This window comes from Tachysurus fulvidraco, chromosome 3 (assembly GCF_022655615.1).
Source record: "Tachysurus fulvidraco isolate hzauxx_2018 chromosome 3, HZAU_PFXX_2.0, whole genome shotgun sequence".
Classification (NCBI taxonomy): Eukaryota; Metazoa; Chordata; class Actinopteri; order Siluriformes; family Bagridae; genus Tachysurus; species Tachysurus fulvidraco.
In genome coordinates this window covers 9,353,188-9,380,192 of record NC_062520.1, presented here as the reverse complement: position 1 = coordinate 9,380,192, position 27,005 = coordinate 9,353,188, and the positions used below count along the sequence as shown (strand labels likewise).

General features: G+C 36.6%; 1 protein-coding gene across 5 annotated transcripts in view; it reads left to right on the top strand.

The window, feature by feature from the left end:
• The first annotated feature begins 8,263 nt into the window (after window positions 1–8,263).
• LOC113644826 (E3 ubiquitin-protein ligase HECW1) overlaps window positions 8,264–27,005 on the top strand; it is an 84,220-nt gene continuing 65,478 nt past the window's right edge. For 4 of the 5 annotated variants that reach the window (XM_047811673.1, XM_047811675.1, XM_027149952.2 and 1 more), the window contains exons 1-3: window positions 8,264–8,455; window positions 26,134–26,440; window positions 26,552–26,659. In XM_047811673.1, coding sequence (XP_047667629.1) covers window positions 8,408–8,455; window positions 26,134–26,440; window positions 26,552–26,659 — 463 coding nt within the window. In that variant the 5' untranslated portion in view covers window positions 8,264–8,407. Of the gene's footprint in view, window positions 8,456–20,646; window positions 20,705–26,133; window positions 26,441–26,551; window positions 26,660–27,005 lie in introns of all 5 variants that reach the window. The other variant, XM_047811672.1, reaches the window with a different exon arrangement.

Here is a 27,005-nt window from a genome sequence, read left to right as displayed (position 1 = left end):
AGATCCACCATGACTTTGACCAGGATAAAGCGCTCACTGAAGATGAATAAATGAATGAATAATTACCTCTTATACGGAATTTGTACCATACACCATTCTTAGACCCCCAGAGGGACAATCAAAGTCATTATTGTCTTTGAGTGTAGAGGAATCTAAAATCTAATCCAAAGTCACCCTACAGAAACATGTAAGGCATGTTATAGAGAAGTACTGGTTTGTTCTACTATCTTTTAATCTCTACTACTAATTAAGCTTGCTTTATAATTCAGACTGGCTCTCTGTTGTGGTAATTGATTGCATTTAAGCTTTTGTATCACTGCCAGCTGAGTTTCTCCCCATGACAGCATAGGGGAGAGTTTATTGGCATGCACCACAACTGTGCAATCAAAGAGCATGACCAAGAAATGTTTATTAAAATACAAAGTTTTCTTTTACTCATTGTGTTTTAAATTATGCAGGATTTAACACTGTGAAAAACACTTTCAGTGAAACAGCACAACAGTACTGTTTTATGATTTATGTACGCTACTGAATATTTATTTAAATCTAGTGGGTAGAACATTTCTTTGCATTAATGATTGCTTTAATCTAATGTAGCCAATGTTTGTTGGCAAACTAGCTAAGAGGTCCAGTGTTGGCTCCCAGATTAAACAGAAAAGTGAAATTCATGTCCAAACCAATCTGCATGGAAAGCCTTGATGATAGCGCATATGGTCCTGCCATAAACAAAATATTGCTTACATCGGTTTTCTTCTCTCATCCTGCCTCTGAAATAATTAATGAAAAAAAAATAAAAAATCAGCCCACACATTTAGTCACAAATTTTGAGTTTGGATAAAGAACTCATATAAAGGTTGTATGTAACGTATTTTTTTCCTTCCTGGACTCAACTATATATATATAGTCCAAAAATAAAATGAAAAAAATACTTCAAAAATATCAATACTCCAAAAAATATCAATAATTTAAAAAAAATCAATACTCCAATTTTATTGGAGTATTGATTTTTTTGAGTATTGATATTTTTTTTGGATTATTGATTTTTTTTTTGAATATCAATATTTTTATTGATATTCAATACTCCAAAAAAATCAATACTTCAAAAAAAATCTATACTTAAAAAAATTAATACATCAAAAACATCAAAAATAAATAAAAGAATATCACCCATCAGTAGAGATGGAAATGTAAACGAAAGAAGGAAAGAAAAAAAAAAGCTTCATATTTATGTTTCTGCATATAAATAAATAAATCTGTAAATTAGGTGACGAGCGGTTCGGTCCCCGGAGGCTGCGCGCGCGATGTAATTAAAACGTTTCCGTCTAGCACGCGCCGCCGAGTGTGACGCAGCACAATGCAGGTGTTGGTCTCGCGGGGGAACAAAACCTACGGAAACGACAGGAAAGGCACGTGCGTGCTTGTGTGGGTGCGTGCATGCGCGCGCCTTTGAGAGTGGCTTGAGACTGTAGTATTGCATCTCATCCTGTTATCCTGCACTTTTAATCTAAGCTTTTGTGATAATAAAAAAAAAATAATAATCCCACGGCCCAACAGGCACAACTGGAGATCAGAATGTTTGATGTTTGTGCCTAAGTTGTACCTGTAAGACTTAATGCTACTGAACTTCTGCCCAATCAATGCATTTCTAACACGATTGCCAAGTTTGACTAACTGTTTTCAGGACGTCCCCAAATGCATTATAACCCTGTGCTACTCTTGCTGTTAAAACTTAGTTATGTTTTTCAACCCAGAAGTGGTGTGTCTAGATTTTTTCCATAAGGATGAAAGGAGGGTTTAACAGCGGACTATGTGGTAAATGTTCATACTTGCACACACATTTGCAAAGTTTAACAGTATAATGTTCCTTTTGCACCAACACTGTGTTGGATGTATGGAATGACATCAGAAAAAATCTACAAACACGGGTGTATAATATAAAAGTTTTAGTTATGCAGGCATGCAATTTCCTCTAGGTTTCTCTGTGGTTCACAAAGATGAACTAATTGTGGTGCTCAATACCTATGAACGCCTGGGTTTATAGTGTACATCGATATGATGTTCCATCTCCACCGCTGATCAAAACATGCCTTTTTTTCTAAAGAACGTGACAAGCTGAACTAATCATGTCGCACAGCATGCAGCACTGAGACTGTATAGCTTCCGCACTTGATGAAGACCACACAGTAGTCTGTAGCAGCAATCCCCAAACATTCATTTTCAAAAGGACCAGGTGTTGCTTTTCTGGAAAGTTCCAAGGCTAAAAAACAAACATGCTGAACGCTTTGGCTAAACAACCCAGAGTCTGCCTTTTAAACAATGCAAATGTGAAATAACCGCAATTAAGAATATTGGCAGTACAAGGATTTGAACTGTCTGATCAGCAGCCCAAAGCCTTAACCACAGTGGCACCAACACCTACAGTAGAAAACCTGCTTGTTTTATGCCTGATAACAGATTAGATCAATTCCTAAAGCACTACAATGATTGCTTAAATCAATATGAGTTAGATATGATTAATTGAGTTTGGAAGTAATAGACATTAATATCAGGGTGGAATTTTGCATAGTTTTCCCCTTTTTTAAGGTTCCCCCATTTCTCCCACTTCCCAAAAATGTCCTTGATGGATTGGTAGAGCAAAATTGCTCATAGGTGTGATTAATGTTAATCAATACATCCTGTGATAAACTGTCATCTCATCCAGGGTGAAATGAATATGTGAATGTTTCGTAGTGCCTGGTAATCTGTAGGTTTATTGAAAACTTACAGCCATATAGATGGTGATTATTTAAATCAATATGAACTAGGTATGATTAATTAAACATGTGTGATTTGCATAGAAGTAACATCTGGGAACATTTCCAATCAGGCAACACTGATGCCTGTTATCAGAAGGAAAACCAAAGAAATGCTCAGAGTGCTTAGCGGAACTTGCTATGTCATTCATCTTTTTCTTTTCCTTCTTTTTTTTTTTTTTTTTTTTGATGTTATGCTTTCTTTCTTTTTTTTTTTTTTTGCTTGCAGATGAGAAACCTGACTGAGAGGATGAGTTGCTTTTATCGTCTTTCTTCAGATGAGCCCAGCAGTCGACAAGAGAGGAAACAAAGCATTAAGATGTTCCCAGATTCAATTTGAGTGGAGCCAAATTCTCAGTGTAGACTACAGTTTCCTTTACCCCTCTTTGTTCCAGCAGGAAGGCACATGATGCTTTGCAGTTGTAATAGCCTATTTAGAGCATGATGTTAAATTTCCTCCCATTTTGAAATGAAACATGTAACCTCAGATTGATCCGGCATCAGCACAGTTTTATATACAGAGACGGTGGGGGGAGGTGGAGGTGACTCACTGAAGATGCTTACAAAAACATCACTGAGCACACGCACATTTAACGGAACTACTGCACAGCCCTCTAGTGGTGCGTAATTGGTACTACTTGGCTTCCAAGCAAGTGTCATTTCCATGTCCAGAGTGGAGAATAATGTTGTTTCATAAATATTGATGCACATACCTGCTGTCAAGGTACAGACTGCATTTAGGTCTACAGCTTAAATAATCACAGCACAACACAGCTCTTAATATGATGTAGTTTTCAATAGATGGGCTTCCTCTGGATATGAAACTTGAGAGCTTTATTCTAAGCCAAAACCCAATTCCAGTCCATGATGTTAATCTAGTGAAGGGCAGAGAAAGATTGGAAGAAGAGAAATAATTTAATATCCAAGCCTTCCATGGTATTTCTGCACATTAGTAATGCTCTCTGTGCAAATTACCGTGGTGAGAATGTTCATGAATACCAACACATTAAATAGGATTTGCAGTATCACAATCATGGACTGCCATTTTGCCAAATCCCAGAACACTCTACATTGGATCTTTGGCTCAGTGTTCCTCCGGATTGTCCTGTAGGCATGCATGCAATAGGTAAAAAAAAAAAAAAAGAAAAAATGAAAAAGAAAAAAGAAAGAAAAAAAAAGAATTACAAACTCAACATTGCCCCCTTCTGTCTGTTTTGAGCTTAAATAAGATCAAAACGTTTGCTCTTTGTGCAGACCACAGCTTGTCAGCTTTTAAGTGTTTCCATCTTTAACACATTACAGCACATGCTGTCAACATGCAAAATGTCACGATTTGTTTATTTTATGCCACTTAGTTATCCTGTTTATTTACCACAGAGTTTGAGAAAAAAAAAGAGATATAAAGACTGAGGGCATGTTCTTATACACTGAAGCAGTTCGAGTTTTAGTTTAGAGAATGTATGCAAATGGTTTACTATCAGTTTTCGGATACATATGAAACTCCTTGTGCACAAATCTGCAGCTCCACAATGTTTAGGACCTCTAAAGAAACGAATAAGAGCTGCAAAGCCCTTCATCTGCAGTATCAAAGCATGCCCACTAGGTGACTATACTGACCGGCATTTCATATTATTTCTGTTTAGGTTTGATTTCAGAATACTGAGAAATGTGTTAGAAAATTGCAAAATTTTCCATTTTTCCATTATTTATTTATTGTCTGTCTGTTTGTCTATCTATCTATCTATCTATCTATCTATCTATCTATCTATCTATCTATCTATCTATCTATCTGTCTGTCTGTCTGTCTGTCTGTCTGTCTGTCTGTCTGTCTGTCTGTCTATCTATCTATCTATCTATCTATCTATCTATCTATCTATCTATCTATCTATCTATCTATCTATCTATCTATCTAGTAGTAGAGTAGTAGTAGCAGTAGCAGCAACATCAGAAGTAGTAGTAGTAGTAGTAGTAGTAGTAGTAGTAGTAGTAGTAGTAGTAGTAGTAGTAGTAGTAGTAGTAGTAGTAGTAGCAGTTTTAGCAGTTGTAGTATAACCAGCAGCAAAAGCAGTAGTAGGAGCATAGGAGCAGTAACAGTAGTATGAACAGTAATATTAGTAACAGCAACAGCAGTACTAGTAGTTGCAGTTTTAGTAGTAGCGGCATTTCAGTAATTGTAAAACCTGATGATTCCTAAGCTGCAAATGTTTATTTATTTACAGAATGTGTGGTGTGTCTTTGCTGTCTTTAATATTCGTTCTTATATAAATGGAAATTGTACAAAAGGTTAGATTTATTATGAAATATGAAACCTACTAAGGGCACAAAGTATGCTTCATTTTTGCATGTTTATTCAGAAGGAGAAGCTGCTACTATCCTCAGACAGCTGAAAAGGCTTGTGTTCTGATTTGGCTCTATAAAAGCCAAAGCTATTATAGAGGCAGATGCTCATTTTTTTATTAATCCAGATCATTTGCATGGTTCAGTAACATAGGCAGTTAGTCAGCACACCAGAGTTTATTACACCAGCATGAATCATATGCTGTGTAAGTAATAGTCCTCTCAGGATTGAATGGCAGATTTGGTGTGGAAAGCCTTGTATGGCCATGGTTTTGAGTTTTATATACCTCTGCCCTTAAATGCTTATTATATGTGATTAAAAAACGAATGGTTTTGGGTATGAATAATTTACATATTGCCTGTCAAATATAATCAAAACAACTGTCATACAGCAGCTTTTGATTAATGTCTCTCATTTCCCTTCCTTGTCCTGTCCTATAGAGCCCCACACTGCAGAAACTTCATCTGACTTCAATGCTGCCCAATGGATCATTTCATATGTCTGGTTTGATATCTTTATCTTTTGGAAGAAAACTGTGGACAATTAGACCTACTCAAATACAGTAGGAAAAAAGTGATGCTGGTCAGTGTATTTGTTCCATCTGAAAATGAGGTCTGTTTGATGATTGTTCAATGTTTACATCTAAATTATGGTTGTATGATCTATATTTGTAGGGTTATTTCATGCCACCTGATACAATACTTGAAAAATAGTTCAAATTCAATAAATAAATAAATAAATAAATAAATAAATAAATAAATACAGACATAAAAACCTTCATGTAGAGACTACATCAGTAAGCTAAATATTTTTTATGTAGCTGATATAAAACATACTGTACACCGCAGTGCTAATTATGTAGTAACTTTAAGTAACAATTTATGCGTAACTAAATATGCAGTGGCTGGTTGCATCTGAACTGCTTGAGTAGCCTATAATAAATATGAAATCCATGCAGATGAACACTCCAAAAACATTTTCTCAGGCTCAATAATTCATGAGAAATATGTAAGATCAAACACAATGTTGTAAGGAAATGCCTTTGGTCTTCCTGAAATATTAATGGCAGGGTTTGGCAAGAATGAGATGTGCAATACGATTATGTACATAGTCCAATACAGTTAAAGTAAGAAAAATATTAATCTTGTCAAATCACTTCTGACTGTGCACACTTTGATATGCTGTTATAGGAAAATAATGACATTGCAGTGCTGTGAGGTGGTCCAATATGAAGTTGAGTTATTATCACCAATAATAATGTTGATTATTAAATTTCTATGACAACGCATGCCAGAATATTTTATACCAGAATTATTTGTCAATAATTATAAGTTTAATGTTGCAAAAGATTTGAAGTATTGTTACTCTTACATTCATCAGACTCTTTTTTCTTTCTCTTCAAGTTAATAAGACAGAAAAAAATACAGATTGTCATGAACAAGATAAAAAGAAGTTAGTTCAGACTTTTACAAAACATTTGAACTAGAGACTCATTCCAAAATGCAAAATAAACTATAACTCATTGAGAGCCATGTCAACTCATACTTTTTTTCAAATCTGTTCATCTTCTATAAAATTTCCTGAGTACATTTTTAGTAAAGAAATGATAACAAGTTAGAATGAGTGTATTAAAATCAAGCTCTGATTTCCCATGTAGCTGGAACTACAGTCAGAACTGCTTTTTATAGAAAATGTAACAACATCTTCTGGCCAATCAGAATCAAGCATTCAACAGTGACAAATGGTCAGAATGATGATATTTATATATCTATTGCTAAAATTGCATATTTTTTTAGTAGATATTACTGGCATAAGTTGCAGGAGATTAAAAATCCTCACACTGATGCATGTCATATGGAATCCATGCAGAGTATTACTTTTTAAGTCCTCATAATAACAATTCGGAGAGGTCAAGCAATATAGCATGCCCTAGAACAGACTAACACACACACACACACACACACACACACACACACACACACACACACACACACACACACACACAAACACACACAGACAGAATGGAAGAAGAATATATATATATATATATATATATATATATATATATATATATATATATATATATATATATATATATATATATATATATATATATATATATATATAGGTCGCTTAGCTTTCTTCGAGGCATGAGCATTTACAACATAAGTATAATGATATAATGATTTATAATATTAAAATAAGCTTTGTATAAGAATTGTGTTGTGATATGGGTAGATTATGTGAAGAAAACAATTGGTATGTTGTTTGCTCATTCAGCCAGTGTTGTGACTGTTACCATCTACCTTAGGTTAATGATTTGTCTAATATCAGTTTGCTTTGTATGCAATTAAAAATATTCCATGTCAGAAAGCTAAACCCTTTGCTACTATCCTGCATTGCTGCCTTGATTTAAAGTCAGGCTGCTCCTTACAGTATATAACTTTCGTTCTACTAGATAATGTCAGTGATAATAAAGTATATAATCTGACTGATAATAAAGAATAAGATGTGAATAATTTCTAATTATTTTAGGTAAAGCATCCCCAGTTTTACACAAGGCACTAGCAGTAGCATAAACATCACAATAAATAGGCAATAATAATAACAGGGCTGCATCATAACAGCTGAAATAAAAAGCATGTTTATTCTGTACATTATATAAATCATTGTTCGCATTTTTATTTATACATTTGTTTTATGTTATTTTAACCTTTATTTTGTTGTTCATTTAAAATCAGCTGAAAATTCATTGCACATCATAAGCCAATATTTTTCCAAAGGTATAAAGTTTAAAATATCATCGCTATCATTTTACACAGTGAATCATAATACATTTTAGTGAATCATTATAAATAACAATAAATACATTAAAAAAAGTATTCATTTATTATAACATTAATGTATTCGTTATCAGATTTATGAATCAATTAGCACAATTTGTCGAGTATCTAGTTTCCAGATTCCGTTTAAGTGATTGTGCCTAAACGAATGACTACATTATCCGTGCAGCTTATATTATTTATATATTATATATAATATATTACTTATTATGTTATTTGTGAAGACACGTGTTCTATAGGCGGAGTCAGAGCGCGCGTGATAACAGGCGTGGGCTGATTGGTTGCTGTCCATGGTACCCAGTGAACAGGAGCAGATGGGGATAAAGCGGCAACAAGAGTACCTTTATCACAGCGGTTCACTGTTCACTTCCGTGTGGGAACCTTACGGCTAAAACGAAACATTACTATGGGGAGGACGGAGCGTCGCTCTCAGCATGGTCAGTGATGGGAGCATGATCCACAGGCAGGTTTTATTCTCTCAGGTAAGTCGCCGTGCAGCTTTTTATATCACGCCGTGTAACCCCCGAGGAAGAGTAGCTAATGCAAGGCTTTCCCACCACGCTAGAGCTAGAAGCATGTGAGACACCATTACCTGGGTGGCCAAAAGGGTCATAACGTAAGCACTTAGCATGTGTACGTAATAGCATATTATATATTATGTATACATACACATACAAGCTATAAACACACCTAGGCCAGGTAACACAGGAAAAAAATGAACTGTTTAGTATCGGTTTATTCAATGATGTGGTGTGGTGTGGCCTTACCTGTTTAGTATTTAAGTTGGAATGTGTTCAGCATTTCAAACAAAGTGTGCTCTTTTAGAAAATAATCACTGGTTTATTCAATGATGTGATGTGGTGTGGCCTGACATAAAGCAAAGGAATTGTTATCACACATCCCAAAACAAAATAAAACAGCTCTTAATCAGTTTTATATATATCAGATGATGGTGAAAAGGAAAAAGGGAAGTCAATTTGATGTACAAATCAATTTGAGGTAAATAACTGATGTGTGGCTTCTTCTATTTCTGTTTGCAGAGTAAAAATAGACAGAACACTTGGCTATTCTGTGTCAGTCAATTGATATTAACTACTTGTTCATGGAACTGTTAAATAAAAGCAGTATTGCCAGTGGGATATTGCTTAATTAACCAGGGGCCTTTTGACCAATCTGAATCCAGTTTTGAACAGCACTGTGACATAAATCATTTTAATTTACTGAGCAGTCTCTGTCAGTCAACACTAAGGATTAACACAAACAATATATTATTAATCTGTATTATGTTTTTGTCCTCTCACATATATATGTCGGTATATATAATAATTTGTTTTGGTTTCCAATTTTTAGCTGTATTGGCTAAGTTTTAGCTGATGTTCTTTTGGCTGCTCCTTGGGTCACCACAACAGATCTCCAGGTCTGCATGTTAGATTTACTAAAGATTTTACACCAGATGCCATTCCTGATGCAATGCTTCCAGTTTTATCTGCATGGAAACGGCACTGAGAGTTACCTCTTCAGTGGTGGGGTTTGCTCCCTGACCAATAATCAAATGTGGGTAAAACAGGAAGGGAGATCCATTGTGGTGACCCTTAACAAGGAGCAGCTAAAAGAACAACATCAGATAATACTGCAACTTAGACTATACAGCCAAAAGTTGGAAACACATAATTTTCAATAATGTCTTTTATGCTGTAGCATTACAATTTTGCTTCACTGGAACTAAGAGCCTCTGACCTCTTCCAGCAAGACAGTGGTACACTTAGTTTGTGAAGGTTTAGTGGAAGATCTTGAGTGTCCTACAGAGAGCCCTGACTCTGACTCAACCCACTGAACGCCTTAGGGATGAACAAACATCCTCCCCAGACATCCTCACCATCCCAAGATCAGTGTCTGATTCACTAAAGCTCTTGTAGTTTAAGATGATGCTATTGATTAAACCAAGGGTTAATTAAAAAATTTTGATGAATGATTCCTTCTTCATTAGGCAAAATCATACATTGAGCCTCAACCTACTTTATCAAGGTAGCTTGAACAATTTTTTTACATGACCATTTATGAATCAGTCTTCTGTCCATCTATTTTCTGAAACAGTTTAGTGGCAATCAGCCTACACACATGTGTTTGGCCTTGAGGAGGAAATGAGAATGATCAGAGAAAACCCCAGAAGCTTAGAGAGAGCATGCAATCTCCACACATGTAGGTAGGGCAGATGCAAGAAGCAAAACCCTGACCCTGGAGGTTCAGGCCAAACATGCGACCCACTAAGCTTCAATGCCCTACCAGATGCCTTTTCTAAAAAAAAATCCTGTTAGTTCCAGCCCCATAATCCAATGTTGATCATAAAATTGTATTCTACAAGATCTCCTTAGTTTGTTTACATTTGCATTTTTACATTTACGTTTGTATCATTGTCAAAATACATGACTTTTTGTCAAGTAAATAAATGTATATTTCGTAAATTAGATGACTTGAAAGAAAGCAATCTATGGCTGCTGATGCACTGCAATGGCTGAGCTGCATTACTGGGATTCAGCATTCACTGTGCCTAGAAGAAAAGCTGTAACTATTTTGCCATTATATTGATGCATTTTTTGTAATGTAAATCAGAAGTGCTGTAAGCACATTTTTCTGTGGGAATGGCATTTATGAGCATACTTTGTGAGTGTAAAGAAAATGAGCCATGCTGGAATGAAATCTGATCATGGGTTTTGTAGCTTACTTTGGTGTATGAAAACATTTACAGACACATTCACTAACAATTTAATGTACGAAGCATTCTCTTCATATTACTGTCAGAAATTTGGAACTTTCAAACAACAAAAACAACTTCCATTCACAAAACCCTATTAAATATTACCATGAAATAGGACATTTGCTTTTATATGATATACTTCTATTAACACAGTATACTTTTATATACTCCTCCAAACATTTATACTATATATATATATATATATATATATATATATATATATATATATATATATATATATATATATATATATATATATATATATACAGTCCTTATATACAGCCCCTACACAATCGTTTCACAGTAGTAGGAGAACTGAAAGTCTAAGAGAGAACTTAAAAATATCAGCACTCACAATCTTCCTGTCATGGCTATTTAGGCTGTAGAAACTTGTCTAGGGATCTTTAACCAATCTTCGATGCGCTTAGTGATTATGTCACACAACGCATCTTGGCTCACATTTGCAAAATTGTGAAAAAACTCCTGGAGGGAGTAATTTTGTAATTAATTGGTGTAATTAATTAATTAAGTGTTTTCAGTGAGCTCAAGCTCAATGCTGTGGTGAATGTTGGTAAGTGAAGGAAAAATTGGAAATTGTAGGACTATTGCTATTTACTTTATGTCTACTTTTTAAATTACAATTTATAACTCCTGCCTATTATTATTATTATTATTATTATTATTATTATTATTATCTATCTATCTATCTATCTATCTATCTATCTATCTATCTATCTATCTATCTATCTATCTATCTATCTATCTATCTATTTATTTATTAATATTTTTTTGGAAATGGGCTAGAAAGCATACTGCAAAGAATTGCATGTAATGAAAACAATTTGTCTTTATAGAACGCTCTATACAGACTGACTGGTGAGTGCCAGAGGCGCTGGTTAATAACCTTATAAGAACTTCTGTGAAGATTTGACCTATATAGATGACAATGCTATCCACACACTCAGACACAAACACACATGCTTCACAACACTCTGCTCTGCTGAAATTGTAATGTAATGTTCTAAGGTTGCATCATTTCTCCAAGAACATGTTTTGATTTGCCAGAGAATGGGTTTCCGCTTTGGTGCCTCACTTATGTACTGTACAGTGAAAGCAATTTACTAGGGAAGAAATAGGAACAAGCTTAAAATGTCAGAACATTCATGTCATTTAAATTATATATGTTAAGGATGTGAGGTATGAGAAGCTATTAGAGTGCATTCTGAATGGGTCTGTAAGCAGTAATTTTTTTTATGAACAGGGAGTGTTTCTAAGCCAGTGTCAGCTATCCACTTGCTTATTTCTGCTTTAAGGTATGAACAAGTATGAACAAGGAATACAGCAAGTATGTATAGATTTTCATTGTAAACGAAAGCTATGTTGTCATGTACGTGTGTGCGTGAGTGTGAGTGTTGCTTACCTGGGGAAGAGATGAAACCAGGATGGTCTATGGAAAGAAGGCAAGCCGACAAAGGCATTGTGATGCTCTGGTCAATGTTGTGCTAGGGAACTTGAATCCTGACATTCATGCGGATGTTAATTTTGACATGCACCATCCAAAGTGAAAATTGCTGCCGACCAAGTGCGCTCCTTCATGGCAACAGTTTACCCTAATGGCAGTGGCCTCTATCAGCAGGATAGTGTGCTCATCTGCTACACTGCAAAAAATGTTCAGGAATGGTTTGAGGAACATAGCATGCAATGTGTTCACTTAAACTCCAAATCTCAAATCGATCGAGCATCTGTGGGACTTGTGGAGTCCATGCCATGGTTGGTCAGAGCTGTTTTGGCGGTGTGGACCTATACCATATTAGGAATGTTGTTGTTATGCTATGATAGATCAGTGTATATCCATTTCATACCCTGAAGTCAAAAGTTTGTCAGTTACATTTGGTCATCAATAAATTCAATGTCAGAATGTATAAATAATATTCCTCCCTTCATTTTCTATTACTGTATTATTTTTTATTCCATTGTTGTTTAACAGCACATTACTTTTTTTAATTTTAGTTTTCTTTAAATATTTATAGTGAGTGTTCCTAACAGGATTGCACAATTTTATTTCTCTAAGACAAAGCCAGGATCATTCACATATTATTGTTTATCACTGTTAATGAAATCACCCCAGGTGAAAATTTGACGATACACAAAGTCTTTTATTTGTGCATGAAAGGTTGCTATTGAGTGCAATCACAAAATACCACTATCAATTGTCACTCAGGAGAGGATGACTTCCAATTGATGGTTCTTTTCATGGATTCTTCCCCATTGACATCACTTCAGGAGATTTTCTCTTTCATGGTTACCTCTGTCTTGTTCAGAATGGTTCCAGATCTTTATCCAGATATAGACAAAAGTGCTATATAAATAAAATTTACAGGCTCGTCAAGGAGATAAGCTTGCGCAGTATAATAAGTGATTTGGAATGGAATTTCAATGACACGAGACGTCTCATAGCAATATTATTATATAGCAGCTTGAAATCCTATAGATATCCCATGTTTTTAGTAACACTGTACTTGAACCCATAAGAATGACATCTGTGCAATAAATGTGACAAACATGCCTAGACAGTATATAGTTATGTAGCTGTAAGATGTTGGACTATCATTACGGAAATGTTTTGAGTTCAAATCTCAGATCCACCAAGCTTCCAATTATGGGCCACTGAGCAAGAACCTTAACCCCTTAACTGCTCAGTTGGATAAAAAGACAGATGAGATAGAATGAGATAAAAATTATAATCTGGGTGATAACAGATTGCAGCATTATAATTTATGATTTAGATTCATTGTTACTTCATGTCACTTGTCAAGTGTTGCGTCAGTTTTTACCTCTGATGAAATGCTAGTTTTCTTAGGATATTTTACTGCTAAATGTATAGAAGCTGTAAGAAGATGGTCATGATATTTGACATCACATACTGTATATGCTGGTGAGATTACCACTATATATCATGGTCATAGTCCATAGTGGGGGTGAAAATACCAGTAACATTCAATAAGGTTTTGCAACCAAACAAAGAAACAGCCAGGTATATCTAGACAAGTTAATGAACTAGCTCAGTACAAGTTCACACAGTACAGAAGATAAATAAAAGGGAACAAGGCTGGAGAAAGGAATAAATCAGAAACCAAGCCATGAGCATATGATGACTTGCATTGCCTTGGGACCTGTGATTTGGGAATAAGAGAGATAAAAGTGACAAAAAACGACCAAAGAATGAGAAGAAGTAGTCTGTTGTTGTTGTTTTTTTCTTTAGATGTTAGCTCACTTAGACAGTACTGTAGATGGTATCTTATTTACACCATGGCCTGAATACTGTGCAGAGGCTTTGTTCATCTTTTGGCACAAATTTTTTAACAAGCTAGAGTAAATCTGGAAAAATATACTTCTAGGTAATAAACTGTCATGTCACATCAAAATTTATATCATCTTTCATGTATCTTTCAGTTATAGGTTAGGGTAATATGTTCAATCTGAGAGAACATGAACTGTTATGGCATCTCATGTACTTTGTCTGTGTATGTTTTTTTTTCTTCTTCTTCTTCTCCTCCTCCTCCTCCTCCTCCTCCTCCTTCTTCTTCTTCTTCTTATTGTTGTTATGAGTTTTAGTAGTAGTATTATGGGATGCAACATTTGTTGCTACAGTACTCATTTTTAGAAATAAAGGTTCACTACAGAACCTTAATACCTCAAAAGAAACTCTTTTATGTTGAAGTGTTTCCATATCAGTAAGGCTTCCAAGAACGCATGTAAAAAGCAAAACACTTGAATACAATAGTCTTTAGTCGAATAATAGTATTTTTCCTCTCTGTACTGTATACACCTAAGTGCACAAAAGCTCTACCCTCCAAAAAAGACATCTCCCTCAAAAGAGCCATAAAACCAGGACTATTTACTCCAAATAATGAGATTTTACAAACCATTAAAAGTCTACAGCATCTTATACTATCTAATGATCATGTACCTACTAATTTAGACCTGCTAGAGATTTCTGTAAAAAATCCTTTCATGTAGGGAGCAAAGAAAAGAACAAAGCGAGCACTTTGGAAGAAAGAGCCAGCAATTTAAGGTTACTGGAGGTTCTAGAGTGGAGAGTGGTAGTAATTAGCCATTAGACATGATGTGCTTTGTGAATACAGAGCCCAATAATGTGCACATGCAAAATCTCAACCTTAGCAGTCATTTTGTGAGGTTATATGCGTTACTGCAATAGCAGACAGTGAATAATCGATGAAGTAATAATGATGGCAATAGCAGACATGGTGAAATGGACAGTTACCTTTAACTCACAGAAATCACGATTACTGAGAAACCCTAATAATCCAGAAGGAACAGGCATGTGGCTGCATGTCTTCTATGGCTAATGATGTCCTCAGAGCCTTGTTCAAGGATTTACAGTATACGGATTTCCAGTGTTTGTGATGGAATAGATGTGACTGCACATTTCCTTCATTTCTAGACCGATAATATAAAGGGAATGAAGCACATCTATCCTTATGTTTTACCCCAGAATTATATTTGTGTGCAAAAGCATGTCTGCGTATCTGTGTGTTTGTGGGTTCTTATAGTATATAAGAGAGTCAGCTTCTTTGCACTCCAAGTGTTAGCGGGTTAGAAAGCATCCATCCATCTTCAAGTGTGATGCTCTCATGCGTATAGCACCAGTCTTTCTGTTGATGGAATTTCAGCCGGTATGACACCGCCACTATGTTACAATATGATTCATGCACCTCCAGCTGTGCAAAGAATCACTATGTATGACAGTTCATAATGCCATTTTGCTTTAATGTAATTTGTGAAACCGCACTGAAGGATGAAAAATAAAGACATAAGGAAAAATAGTCTGTAATGGGGCTTTTTTATTTAAAGTAAATGAGTTAGCGCTTGTTATTGATTATATATATATATAATGAAGGGTCAGAAGGCTGATGATCCATTTGCAGCTTTCTTTAATGGCAAACTCGTAATCAAAACAGGCAAGGTCAGAGCAGGCAAACACAACAACGTAGGGCAGGCAAAAATCAGAAAGGGTAAACCGGCAGAAGGTCAGGGCAGGCAGGAAACAATCAGAAACCGGAATACAAAAACAGAATCAGAAAATCGGAACTATGAAATACAAAGGAAACACTCAGAATTATCACCGAAACAGATTGAGACTTCGCATTGGGGTGATGTTTCAAGTTCATATATATAGGGTGTGGCTGATGAGTAACAGGTGTTGGTGTAATCAGTCTTAGTGGTGAATTCTGGGAAGTGTAGTCCGGAAGTAGCCAGTATTCTGGAGTGTTCACGCTTCTCTGTGTTGGCGTTAGGGAGGCGTGGGAGGCCATTACATTTTTGATAAATGCTCATCAAAAACAATTTTTCATTTTATATATATATATATAATGTAAGCATTTATCCTTTAAGTTTTAGAGTAGGTGAAATTTCATAAATGCTGTTTTGAAAGCTACAGTACATTGGCTGCATATACATCCAATAAACATATAAATCCAGCATTATGCATTTCTAAAAATTCTAATATAACTGTATAGTTCATGCTACAGTATATAGCATTAAAAATGGTGGCATGAGCAGAAATATCAAAATTTCATTTCATTTAATTCCGACTGCAGAGTAGGAGAATACTTTTTTGACATCATGTATCAGATTACAAACTGAACTGATTAGATTTATGTCCATTTTGTGACACCATGTAGCTAACCAGTAAATTGATTAAAGCATGACGTTCAGTGCATGAGGAAATCGTTTGTGTACTGTAGCTAGTGAGGTTTTATCTCATCATTAGCACATTTTTTGTTCTTTATTTTTTTTTATAACCACTGTGTATGCTGGCTTCCTAAAACACAATTACACAAAATTATGGTTATATATTTATATCTTATATACAGTACGCTTATACTTTCTTGAATTTGGACTATCATAATATGATACGGCATTTAAATTCAATTATGACAAAACCTTGATTTTTTTTATTTATTTTAGCAATTCAGCCACAGTAATAACATCTGACAGGTCTTCTTTCATAATTTGACTTTTTTTGTTGTGTTTTCATAAAAGCAAACATGAGCAAGAAAAAAAGGTAAGTTAGATCATCATAAAATAATAGCAAACTGCTAATATCTTTTATTTAATGTACTGATAAATATCTAAAAAAAAGCACATTTGTTTATTTCTACATTGAGCATTGAGAGCATTGAGAGACTACACTCATAAAGACTCAATTACAGGCATATTACAGTTTACAGGAAAAAAAAATAGTTCCTAGAATTATTCAATGGAAACATGCTTCACTTTATCTGAATCCTTGTGAGCTGTGAATCTCATCAACCTCTTAATTCACTTAAATAATGCAGGGAGACATGGCTAAGAGGAGAAGAATCCTTTCTTTGGCTCTCAGGCTGTAACATTATCACGAAGCACATTTTCTCAGAGATCTAATTTGATGTGTCGGCTTCTTTACCTGTGGATCCATCCAGTCACAGATGGGTTTTCCATTCAAGAGCATTGAGACTAATTTAAGTGATGGTTGTTTTAGAAGGATGTTTCAGCTTTTACTCTACTTAGTGTCAGGCTTTTGGTCTTTTTGGGGTTGTTTGGACAAATGGACAGAAGAAGGCTTTTGGGCACTAGATGATACGGATGAATAATAAAAAAAAAAACAAGCCAGTATTATGGGCTGTACAGTAACATATATGTCGCCACGTGCTACAAAACTGTGTGATGAATGAATTTACCACTGTAGCTTGCATGTGATACAGTTTTGCATTTTTATATCAGAGCTGCTTAATAGTGTAAAGTAATTTTGTTGTGCTTTTTTGTTGTGTGTGTGTGTGTGTGTGTGTGTGTGTGTGTGTGTGTGTGTGTGTGTGTGTGTGTGTGTGTGAGAGAGAGAGAGAGAGAGAGAGAGAGAGAGAGAGAGAGAGAGAGAGAGAGAGAGAGAGATTGATGGCACACTGGTGTTATACTTGGTAGTACATTGTGTGATTGAAACATATGTCCTGGCTGCATTAAGTAATTTTGTCCAACTCTATTTCCCATGATTCCTAAGTAACACACCCATAATTTCTACACAGCTGCTAGTTGAGCAAGTTGATGGGAAAATTAAGCCGTATTTGCAATTAACCTGTTATCGCACACGAACGATCGGACGAAATTGTATACAAAACAAAAAGTGATACAGCTCCCACATACTTTAACACACAGGGGTGAGCCTGGTCTCATTGGAAAGAAGTGATTCTCTAGTTTCAGATACAAGTGTCAGATTGATTCTAGGCCTTACTGACACAAAGTTACAGAGGCTAGAATGGAAAATTTTGATTTTCGCCTGAGGTTTTTAATTTATCTTATTTCTCTGGAACATGTTAGGTAACATTTAACACCTGAGGGTCATAGCCACATGTCTTGACTTTCACCAAAAAAAAATCAAGTCAAAAGACCCAAAAATGGCTTCAATAAAACTATTTTTCTACGGACATGTCCATCCGGTCATGTGTTTCTTGTTTACTTGTTTACTGTATAACTTTAAATTAAAAGACTGCATGCTCAGTTTAAATGGCCAAAAACCAGCACAGCCTCTCTCTCTACTATTCTGCTGTGTAAAGAGGCCTGTAACCTGACACCCTGAGCTGGGAGAGTGTGAAAAGTTCAAGGATTGTGCAATAAACCCATCGCGCACGATTTTCGCGCAGAAGCCAGCATTAGAGAGGCGGGTCGTGGCATACCGTTGGAATCGTCTCCTTATTGGCTAAAGAGCTGTATAGGTCCCGGCCAATTTCATTGCTATTGGAAGGAGTAATTGTCAGTCAAAGGCGGGTTCCCAAAAATGATGTCTGACCTCATTGGCTTCTCAGCCGTCTATCTCTGCAATACAAGCACCGATTGGCTTAAGTAAGGGCTTGTTTGATTCGTTACGCCCTGGGCTATAAATATGACGTAAATTTAGAATAATATGACGTAAATTTGAATACCCCAATGAGAAGTTAGAGCCGAAACAAAGATGGTGGCGCACCACTGTTTCCAATTTTTCGGAATATTTGCGGCGCGACCAAAGCGTTTTGGATTAAAAGGCTTACAGATTTCAGTTCCTTGGACCTGTGTGGATTTTTGTGGAATATTTGTTTTGGAATATATTACCCCAGTGAAGAAAGGGATGCGTCTAAAGGTAAGGAAAAACTGGTCTAGCGCCACCTAGGTCAGTTTTCTCCCAAAAAAATTTTCTAAGAGTATGACGGCTATGAATCATATTATGCTTTGTGCGTGGGCTTAAAAAAATATTGAGAGTATAAACTTTACTAGAAACATAAGTTTTTTCGTGTTTTTAGAGGATTTAATGCTTAAAAGTTACAATGAAATTATGCAGCTTCAGCCCCTAGCGGTAGTGTTCCACAGGTGGAACGGTGTTCAATAACAATCCACGAAAACCCAAAACGATCTCACGCGAAAGAAATGACAGAAGCAAATTTACAAAATGATAGTAAGAGAAAAACAAAAAAGAAAATGTATAGAAACAACCTCCAGGGATTTATTTAGAGTTTTTATTTAGTGATCTCTGCCCACAGATCTGTTCTACTTTGTTGTGTAATGTTAAGGTGTAAGAGGCTTTAAGTTTCTGCACTCCTCAACAAACTTTGTCTAGAAACAATTTTTAATGTTTTTTTATCTTCCATGCTACAACAATTTGTACAAATTCAACAAATTTAAACAAACCTCAGTAGCACCAGTGCTATGTGAAAAAAATGTTAACGTTCAGTATAGGTTATGTAACATGTCAGAGTGTGTAATATATTGAAATTTGAGTTTAAATAACTAAAATTTTATTAAGTATTACTCAAGTAATACATTTTAGTGTAATTTACGATAATTTCATAGTCATGGCAAAACCAAAGTGCATTCAGTTCTTTATCTAATGAGTGCTGTATTAGTAAAAATTAACCTGATTAGGTTATGATTTATCTGTTTTCTTCTTCTTCTAATGTTCAACCATCTAACCACCCAACTGTCTTTTTCTTCCTTACAGTTGCTTTTATTTCTGTCATTATGTTGGTTGAAATTTTGAAATTTGCATCGTGTGCATTCATGTTTGTTTGTTTTTTTGTTTTGTTTTGTTTTTTTCAACGAAATGAATTTTTTCACCTAGCATGAGCTTAAGCACTTTCAGACTTTATAGGGAAGAGAAAAAGCAAATGATCCTGCAGTTGGCGATGGGTATCGTGTAATTATACCTGAAAAAAATCGATGGTCATGTTCTTTTTTTTCTGTGGTGTGTATTATCTTGTGGGTTTTTTTTTTTTCGGTTAATAGAGGTATATGATTATACCGTAGACTTTTCCGAAAGGAGTCTGTTAGATACAGGAAGCATATAGTAAGTAATTTTTTCTATGTACTAGGAAATGTTTGCTGGTGTGTTTCATTGGATCTTGTTAGGACTGGATTATGTTAGCAGTCAAGTTTAAACTCAAGCATAAGACAGTGAAATTCAATACAATTCAATTTAGTTTTATTTCTATAGCACTTTTAACAATGGTCATTGTCCCCAAACAGCTTTACAAAAATATACCAAATAAGTATATGCAAGAATTATTTTGAATTCACGTTTTCTTTGTCAACCAAATGGTGTGTATGAATGTTGTCAGAATGTTATAAGATTTAATAAATACACACACACACACACACACACACACACACATATATATATATATATATATATATATATATATATTATACACCAGAACACCCCCCTAACCACTAAAAAATGTGTCTACAATAAATAATAACAATTTAATAATTAAATAACATTCACCTTAAAACTGTTCTGGAAAATGTACAAGCGTGGGTATAGAAAGACATCAGCCATGTGTATATGGTGTCGTGGGAAGCTGTGCGTGTGTAACCTCTTGACCCTTTCTTCAGGATTTGATGTGCTTTGAGTTGGCGAGTCATTATGCTGCTGCACCTGTGTGGTGTTAAGGTCAGTGCCCTTCACAAGATCTGCTCTTCATCCTCCTTACCCAGCTTTCACATCACCCCACTTTCTGTGTCCATCAAGTCTCATGTGATCATCTCAGCATTGAGTGTGTGTGAGAGAGTGTGATTTGTGCTTTTTATAGTAGGGCTTTTAGTGCTATGGATGTTCTGTGTCTCCAGCTGTGTCATTACAGTAGCTGCAATCACTTCATCCTTTCATTTTTTTAAATGATATTTCATTTGCTGTACAAATTCCTTCACTTGTCTTCTTGCTTCATTTGCAGTGAACCAAATATTCCATTGCTCTTCAGGTTGGCCCTAATTTTAAGGAAAGTCTGATAAAGGTCAAGCTCTAATTTTTTTTCTACCAAAGCTTGTTAGTGATTTAGATTTATTTCGCTAGGCAGGGTTTGTTTGGCTGGTGGGTGAGGATTGTGGCTCGGTACTCATGCCTTTGGTCGCGGCAAATCTCCAGAGTGGTCCAGAGTGTGCTCTGACAATCCAGGGCATGGAGCAGGTCTCAGGGGCCGAAGAGCACTTAGTTGTACTCGAGGGCTTCCTCTTCATCCTAGGTGTGATGGGCAAGCTGGGCTTCCCATAAGCAGTGGGGGAGCAGATTGGCCCATTCAATCCTCCACCAGACCTCCCAGACAGCTGTCCACTCAAAGGAGAGCAGAAAAGCTTGCACTTTGTCCTCGGTTGTCATCTTTGATAGGAGCCTCTGGGCGTCATGGCCTGGATCAGGGAGAGGGACAGCGGCAGCTGTGGAGACCCTTTTCATGTCCATAAGCTCTTGGGGTTGTCATCTGGACAACCCAAGCCCTTTGTTAGCTCCTGGGTGACTGTGTTCTGATGCACACTGGCCTCCAAGAGGTGCAGCAGCTTCTGCATGGTGACTCGTGGTGCCTGGTCTTGGGTCCCCTGCATGCATTCTCGACCAGTGTAGCACCTCGCTCTGCAGGGGGGACACAGCGTAACAGAGTCAGGAGGATCGTTGGAAAACTGATCATTTATTTTTCCAGTTGAGAGAGTAAAAGTGAAAGTGTAAGTTAAAAGTGAGGTAGTGTTGGAGCAGTGCTGGGGTGTTGTTGAGTGGCAGCGATGAGAGTGTCGCAGTCGGTCGACCTCAAGAGCTTGGCTCACAGCAGAAGAGGCTGTCGCGTTGTTCAGTCCAGTGGATCTGCTGTCACAGAAGGAAGAAGACATCCGCTGTTAGTAGTGCCGGAAACATTCCCACATTCTTACCTCTCGCTGCGCTTAGTTTGCCTACTCTCGGAGGGTGAAGAGTTAGAGAATGCTCCTGATTGGCTCCTCCGGTTTCGGCCGTCCCGCCTCGCAGCCACACTCAGGTGCACTGTCCCTGGTGCTGAAGTGCTGCTGTTTCTTCAGTGCTACAGCATATAGGGGTGAGGAGCGTGTCCATGCAGCCTGCTTGTGTACAATAGGCGTTTGTGCCACCACCACACTTTACATTTACATATCATAAAATTAAACAAATACATGAAATGTAATGACCTACAATTAATAAAAACATTTGTCCCTGTTTTTTCCAAAGAACATTTTACTTTTAATTACATGTAATGTCATTTGGCAAAACCCCTTATCCAAAGCAGCTTACGTTTTAATTATTATTATAATTATATATATAATTATATTATATAATATATAATTATTATATACAATTGAGCAATAAATGGTTAAGGGATGCTCAGGGGACAAGTGATAGGCAGCTTGGTAGACCTGGGAATTTTTCAATTCAATTTATTAAATTTAATTGTATAGCGCTTTTAACTCGTCCAATTGTCTCAAAGCAGCTTTACAGAAGTATGGAAACAGAAGAGAGAGAAAAACAAATATATATTAATAATAAGAAAATATGGATAAAATAAATAAATGAAAATATATACAATTAAAGTTTGAAATTAATTTAAAAAAGATTAACTTAAAATTTAAAATACTATATATATCTGTCTATTCCTATCCCTAATGAGCGAGCCGGAGGTGATGGGAAAACTCCCTGAGGTGATATGAGGAAGAAACCTTGAGAGGAACCTTGGCTCAGAAGGGAACCCATCCTCACTTGGGTGACACTCTACAGTAAATAGTATAAATGTAAATAATGTCCTTTCTACAAGAGTTATAGTATAATAGTATACTGAATAGTATAGTATATATAGTATAGTATAGTATAATAGTGCAACTGAAAGCTCCTAAGGAACTAATGGGTCATCGTAAACGCTGAGTTCAGCGCAGACCTGATTGCTGATAAAGATCAGACCATACAGCTGACTGACACAACATTGGTTCAAAAGAAGGCATGAGTCTCCCAGCGGCTCCATAGACAACAATCCCATGAGACACTGGCTGACCATGCAGATCAATCCCTAGCAAGGTGACCACCATGTGACGAGACTCCAGCCAGCGGTAGAACATCAGGATTGACAAAGTAGCTCTGTAAGAAGAGATCAGACGATCTAGGAACTCTGAACACCGAGAGCTCGGGAGTGGTATATATAGCTCGACAGAGAGAGAGAGAACAATAGTTGACTGTATTCAGGTTATGGACAATGTAAAATATGTACAAGGTGCAGACAGGGACTCTGGCAAGACTAGCTATGACAGCATAACTAAAAGGCTAGAGCCAGATGGTGGTTCAGACGTGAGGGCTTTCTGGGATGTAAAGTGTCCCACCACTCCAAAGTCTGAAAACCGGAGCAACTTGCGAGGGTGGTAAGCCGACCAGACACCCCATCTTCCCCAAACACTCTATACCCATGAACCCTCTAGATCTACTCCGAAAAGCTATTCATAAAAAGCTAGACTAAACAAATGTGTTTTTAGCCTGGACTTTAATACTGAGACTGTGTCTGAGTCCCAAACACTAATTGGATGTCTGTTCCATAACTGTGGGGCTCTGTGAGAAAAAGCTCTGCCCCCTGCTGTAGCCTTTTGCACTTGAGGTACTACCAAATTGCTTGCACCTTTTGATCGAAGTAGGCATGACGGATCATAAATAAACAAAAGAGACCATTAAGTGCTTTATAGGTTAATAATAGTATTTTAATAGTATTTTATATTCAATGCGAAATTTGATTGGAAGCCAATGCAATTAGGATAAGATAGGGGTGATATGTTCATATCTTCTGGATCTAGTTATTACACTAGCTGCTCCGTTCTGGACTAAATGGAGCTTGTTTATGCTCCTACTGGAACATCCAGACAGTAAAGCATTACAATGATCCAACCTAGAGGTAAAAAATGCATGAACTAGTGTTTCTGTAATGACATCAGATTTCTTATCTTAGCAATATTTCTGAGCTTAAAGAAGGCTACCCTTGTGGTATTATTTATGTGAGCTTCAAATGAGAGACCGGTATCAATAATCATACAAGGTCTTTTACTTCTGCACATGATGTAATAGAAAGACCATTCAGAGTTATTCTGTTACAGAAAGCTTACTTCTGGCTGCCTGTGGACCTAGTAAAAGAACTTCTGTCAGAGTTGTCAGAGTTAAGCAGAAGAAAGTTAGTAAGCATCCACTGTCTAATGTCCTTAACACAATCTTCAGTCTTATTAAGTTAGTGACTCACATCTGACTTAGCTGAAACATATAGCTTTGTGTCATCAGCATAACAGTGGAAGCCAATACCATTTTTACAAATAATTGTATATATAGGGAGAAAAGCAATGGGCCTAAAAGAGAACCTTGCGGAACACCGAACATTACCTTAGTTTGTTTAGAATGGTCACCATTTAGATCTACGATCTGATATTGATCTGTCAAATAAGACCCGATCCAGGCAAGGGCTGTCCCTTTAATACCATATCAAGTAGAATAGCAATTTTCAATGGTATCAAAAGCTGCGATAAGATCAAGTAATACTAGCAAAGAGACACAACCCCGATCAGAGGCTAGTAATAGGTCATTTACAACTTTAACCAGGACTGTCTGTGTGCTATGATGAGGCCTAAATCCTGACTGATACATTTCAGGGATCAAACTCACAACCTTCAGAGAAGTAGTCTGACACCATAACCACTAGACTACCACATCCCCTAGTTGTAGTTTATTATATCTTAAATAGTTACACGGTTACAGTTATACATTTACTTAAATGGATATAATTTTGTAGTTTTATACAGTACTAGGTCGCCATACTGACTATCAACACAGATGTGAGTCTAGATAATACCATGATTATTTTCACTACAACAGCTCATTTGAGAATTTGATTGTGCTTCTCAAATTAAAAGATTTTTGGTTTCTCTCACACATGCACATACACAACACACACCATGACATGCACACAGCGTTTTGTGACTGTGCAGTGACAAAATTTACATTAAACATACAGAATTTACTTACATAGATGCAAAAAAGGAAGATATAAAAATATGATATAAATGATATAAAACATGAGGTCGTTGTGGCTAAGTGGTTAGCAATTCAGGGTTTATGAATAATTCTCACTTCCAACCTGTATATCTCCCCATGCTTCAAGGGTTCGCTCCGGGTATTCTGGTTTCCTCCCCAGTCGATAGACATATGCAGTAGACTTAATGGCATCTCTAATTTGTCCATAGTGTGCCCTTCTAGGATGTACCCTGCCTCTCCCCTAGGATAGATCCAGGTTTCCCATAACTCTGTGTGGGATAAGTGCTGCAGAAAATGAAGGGATGGATATAAAAGATAAATAAAAATTATGCCAGACCAGAATTTGCAGGACTTTTCTGGCTATTTATTCGTAATAAGATCCTCATCTGAAGATGTTAATGTAAAACTAAATGTTTCTAATTTAAGTACTAGAATGTTAATTCAGAATTTACTAACCTAAGCTCAGGATCAAACCCAGGGCCCTGGAACCTCCTTCATATTCACTTCCAGTCACAACCATCTTACATTTTAATACAAAACATCCATTTGCATCCTCCATAAATAAACCATTACTGACAAGGATTTCCCATTCCCATTTATTGAAATATGTCACGACTACGTAAACGTTTATATCATCCAGGCATTTGGAACAATCAGTACTGTTCAGCCTATATTTCTTGTTTTTACTGATCATGAGCTCTCAAATACCACAAAGTGATGTGTCTAATTGTCCGAGCCAATTACATTAAAATACACAGAGACAAAGCCATGCCTGTAGTAACTTTAGCTACATGAAGCTGTGCATTAGATCTATGAGAATGAGTCTAAATGGCCTGTGATAATTGATATTAGCACTTTCTCTCTCTCTCTCTCTCTCTCTCTCTCTCTCTCTCTCTCTCTCTCTCTCTCTCTCTCTCTCTCTCTCACACACACTTTCTCTCTCTCTCCCTCTCTCTCTAGTCTATGAATATATTCTGCACTGAAAACCAGCAAGACATGGACTTGGGAACATCATTATAACATGTTTGGAATTTCTGTTTCTTTATTTTTTTCTACAGAACCTGTACCAGGGCAGGTTTCTGACTGCTATGTCCTCTCCATCCCGGAGCTCCCAGAGCCATCGGCGGTGTAAGAACAGGGCACGATATAGCCTCACGGCTGAACAATGCCCCCCAATCAACCCCAGCAACCCTTTAACCCTGCCACGATCGTCTAGCGACCCAGACCTAGTGTCTAGCCACAGCCGCTCCACCCTCACAGTCAATGCCTCGACCTACAGCATCGGCCAGCCGCAGGACATCCTCATCTGCTGGGACATCAAAGAGGAAGTAGACCCTGGGGACTGGATCGGCATGTACCTGATCGGTGAGTTATCAGTTAATCTGTAAAAAGCAATCTTTATCCCTTGGTAAAGCAGGGTGCTTTTTTGTGAAATTTGAAAAAGTTTGTTGTGAAAAACTTTCTGTTCTCCTGTAGATGAGGTTCTGTCAGAGAACTTCCTGGATTACAAGAACCGTGGGGTAAATGGGTCCCATAAAGGGCAGATTGTTTGGAAGATTGATGCCAGCTCTTACTTTATGGAGTGTAAGTATTCACTGCTCTTTCTTTCTCTCACTCTGTCAGTCATATTTCAGCTCAGAGAAGAAGCTGTTTTTTAAGCATTAGTTTTATTATTTAGTTTGATATTAACTTCAGGGCAGAAATATATCAGTTGCTCCTTTTTTGTGGCTGTATGAAAAAAAAAAACTAAACACTAGGTATAACTGATATAGAAAAAATACTTTTTTAATTCAGGATTAAAAAAACTTTTACTGCTAGACCTTATTATCATATTTATATTTACTACCAAATTCTGTAAGGGTTGTCACAAATTGTCAGCATTGTCACACTGTCATTATGCAAAGTGTCATGATGAATGGTGCATGGTTAC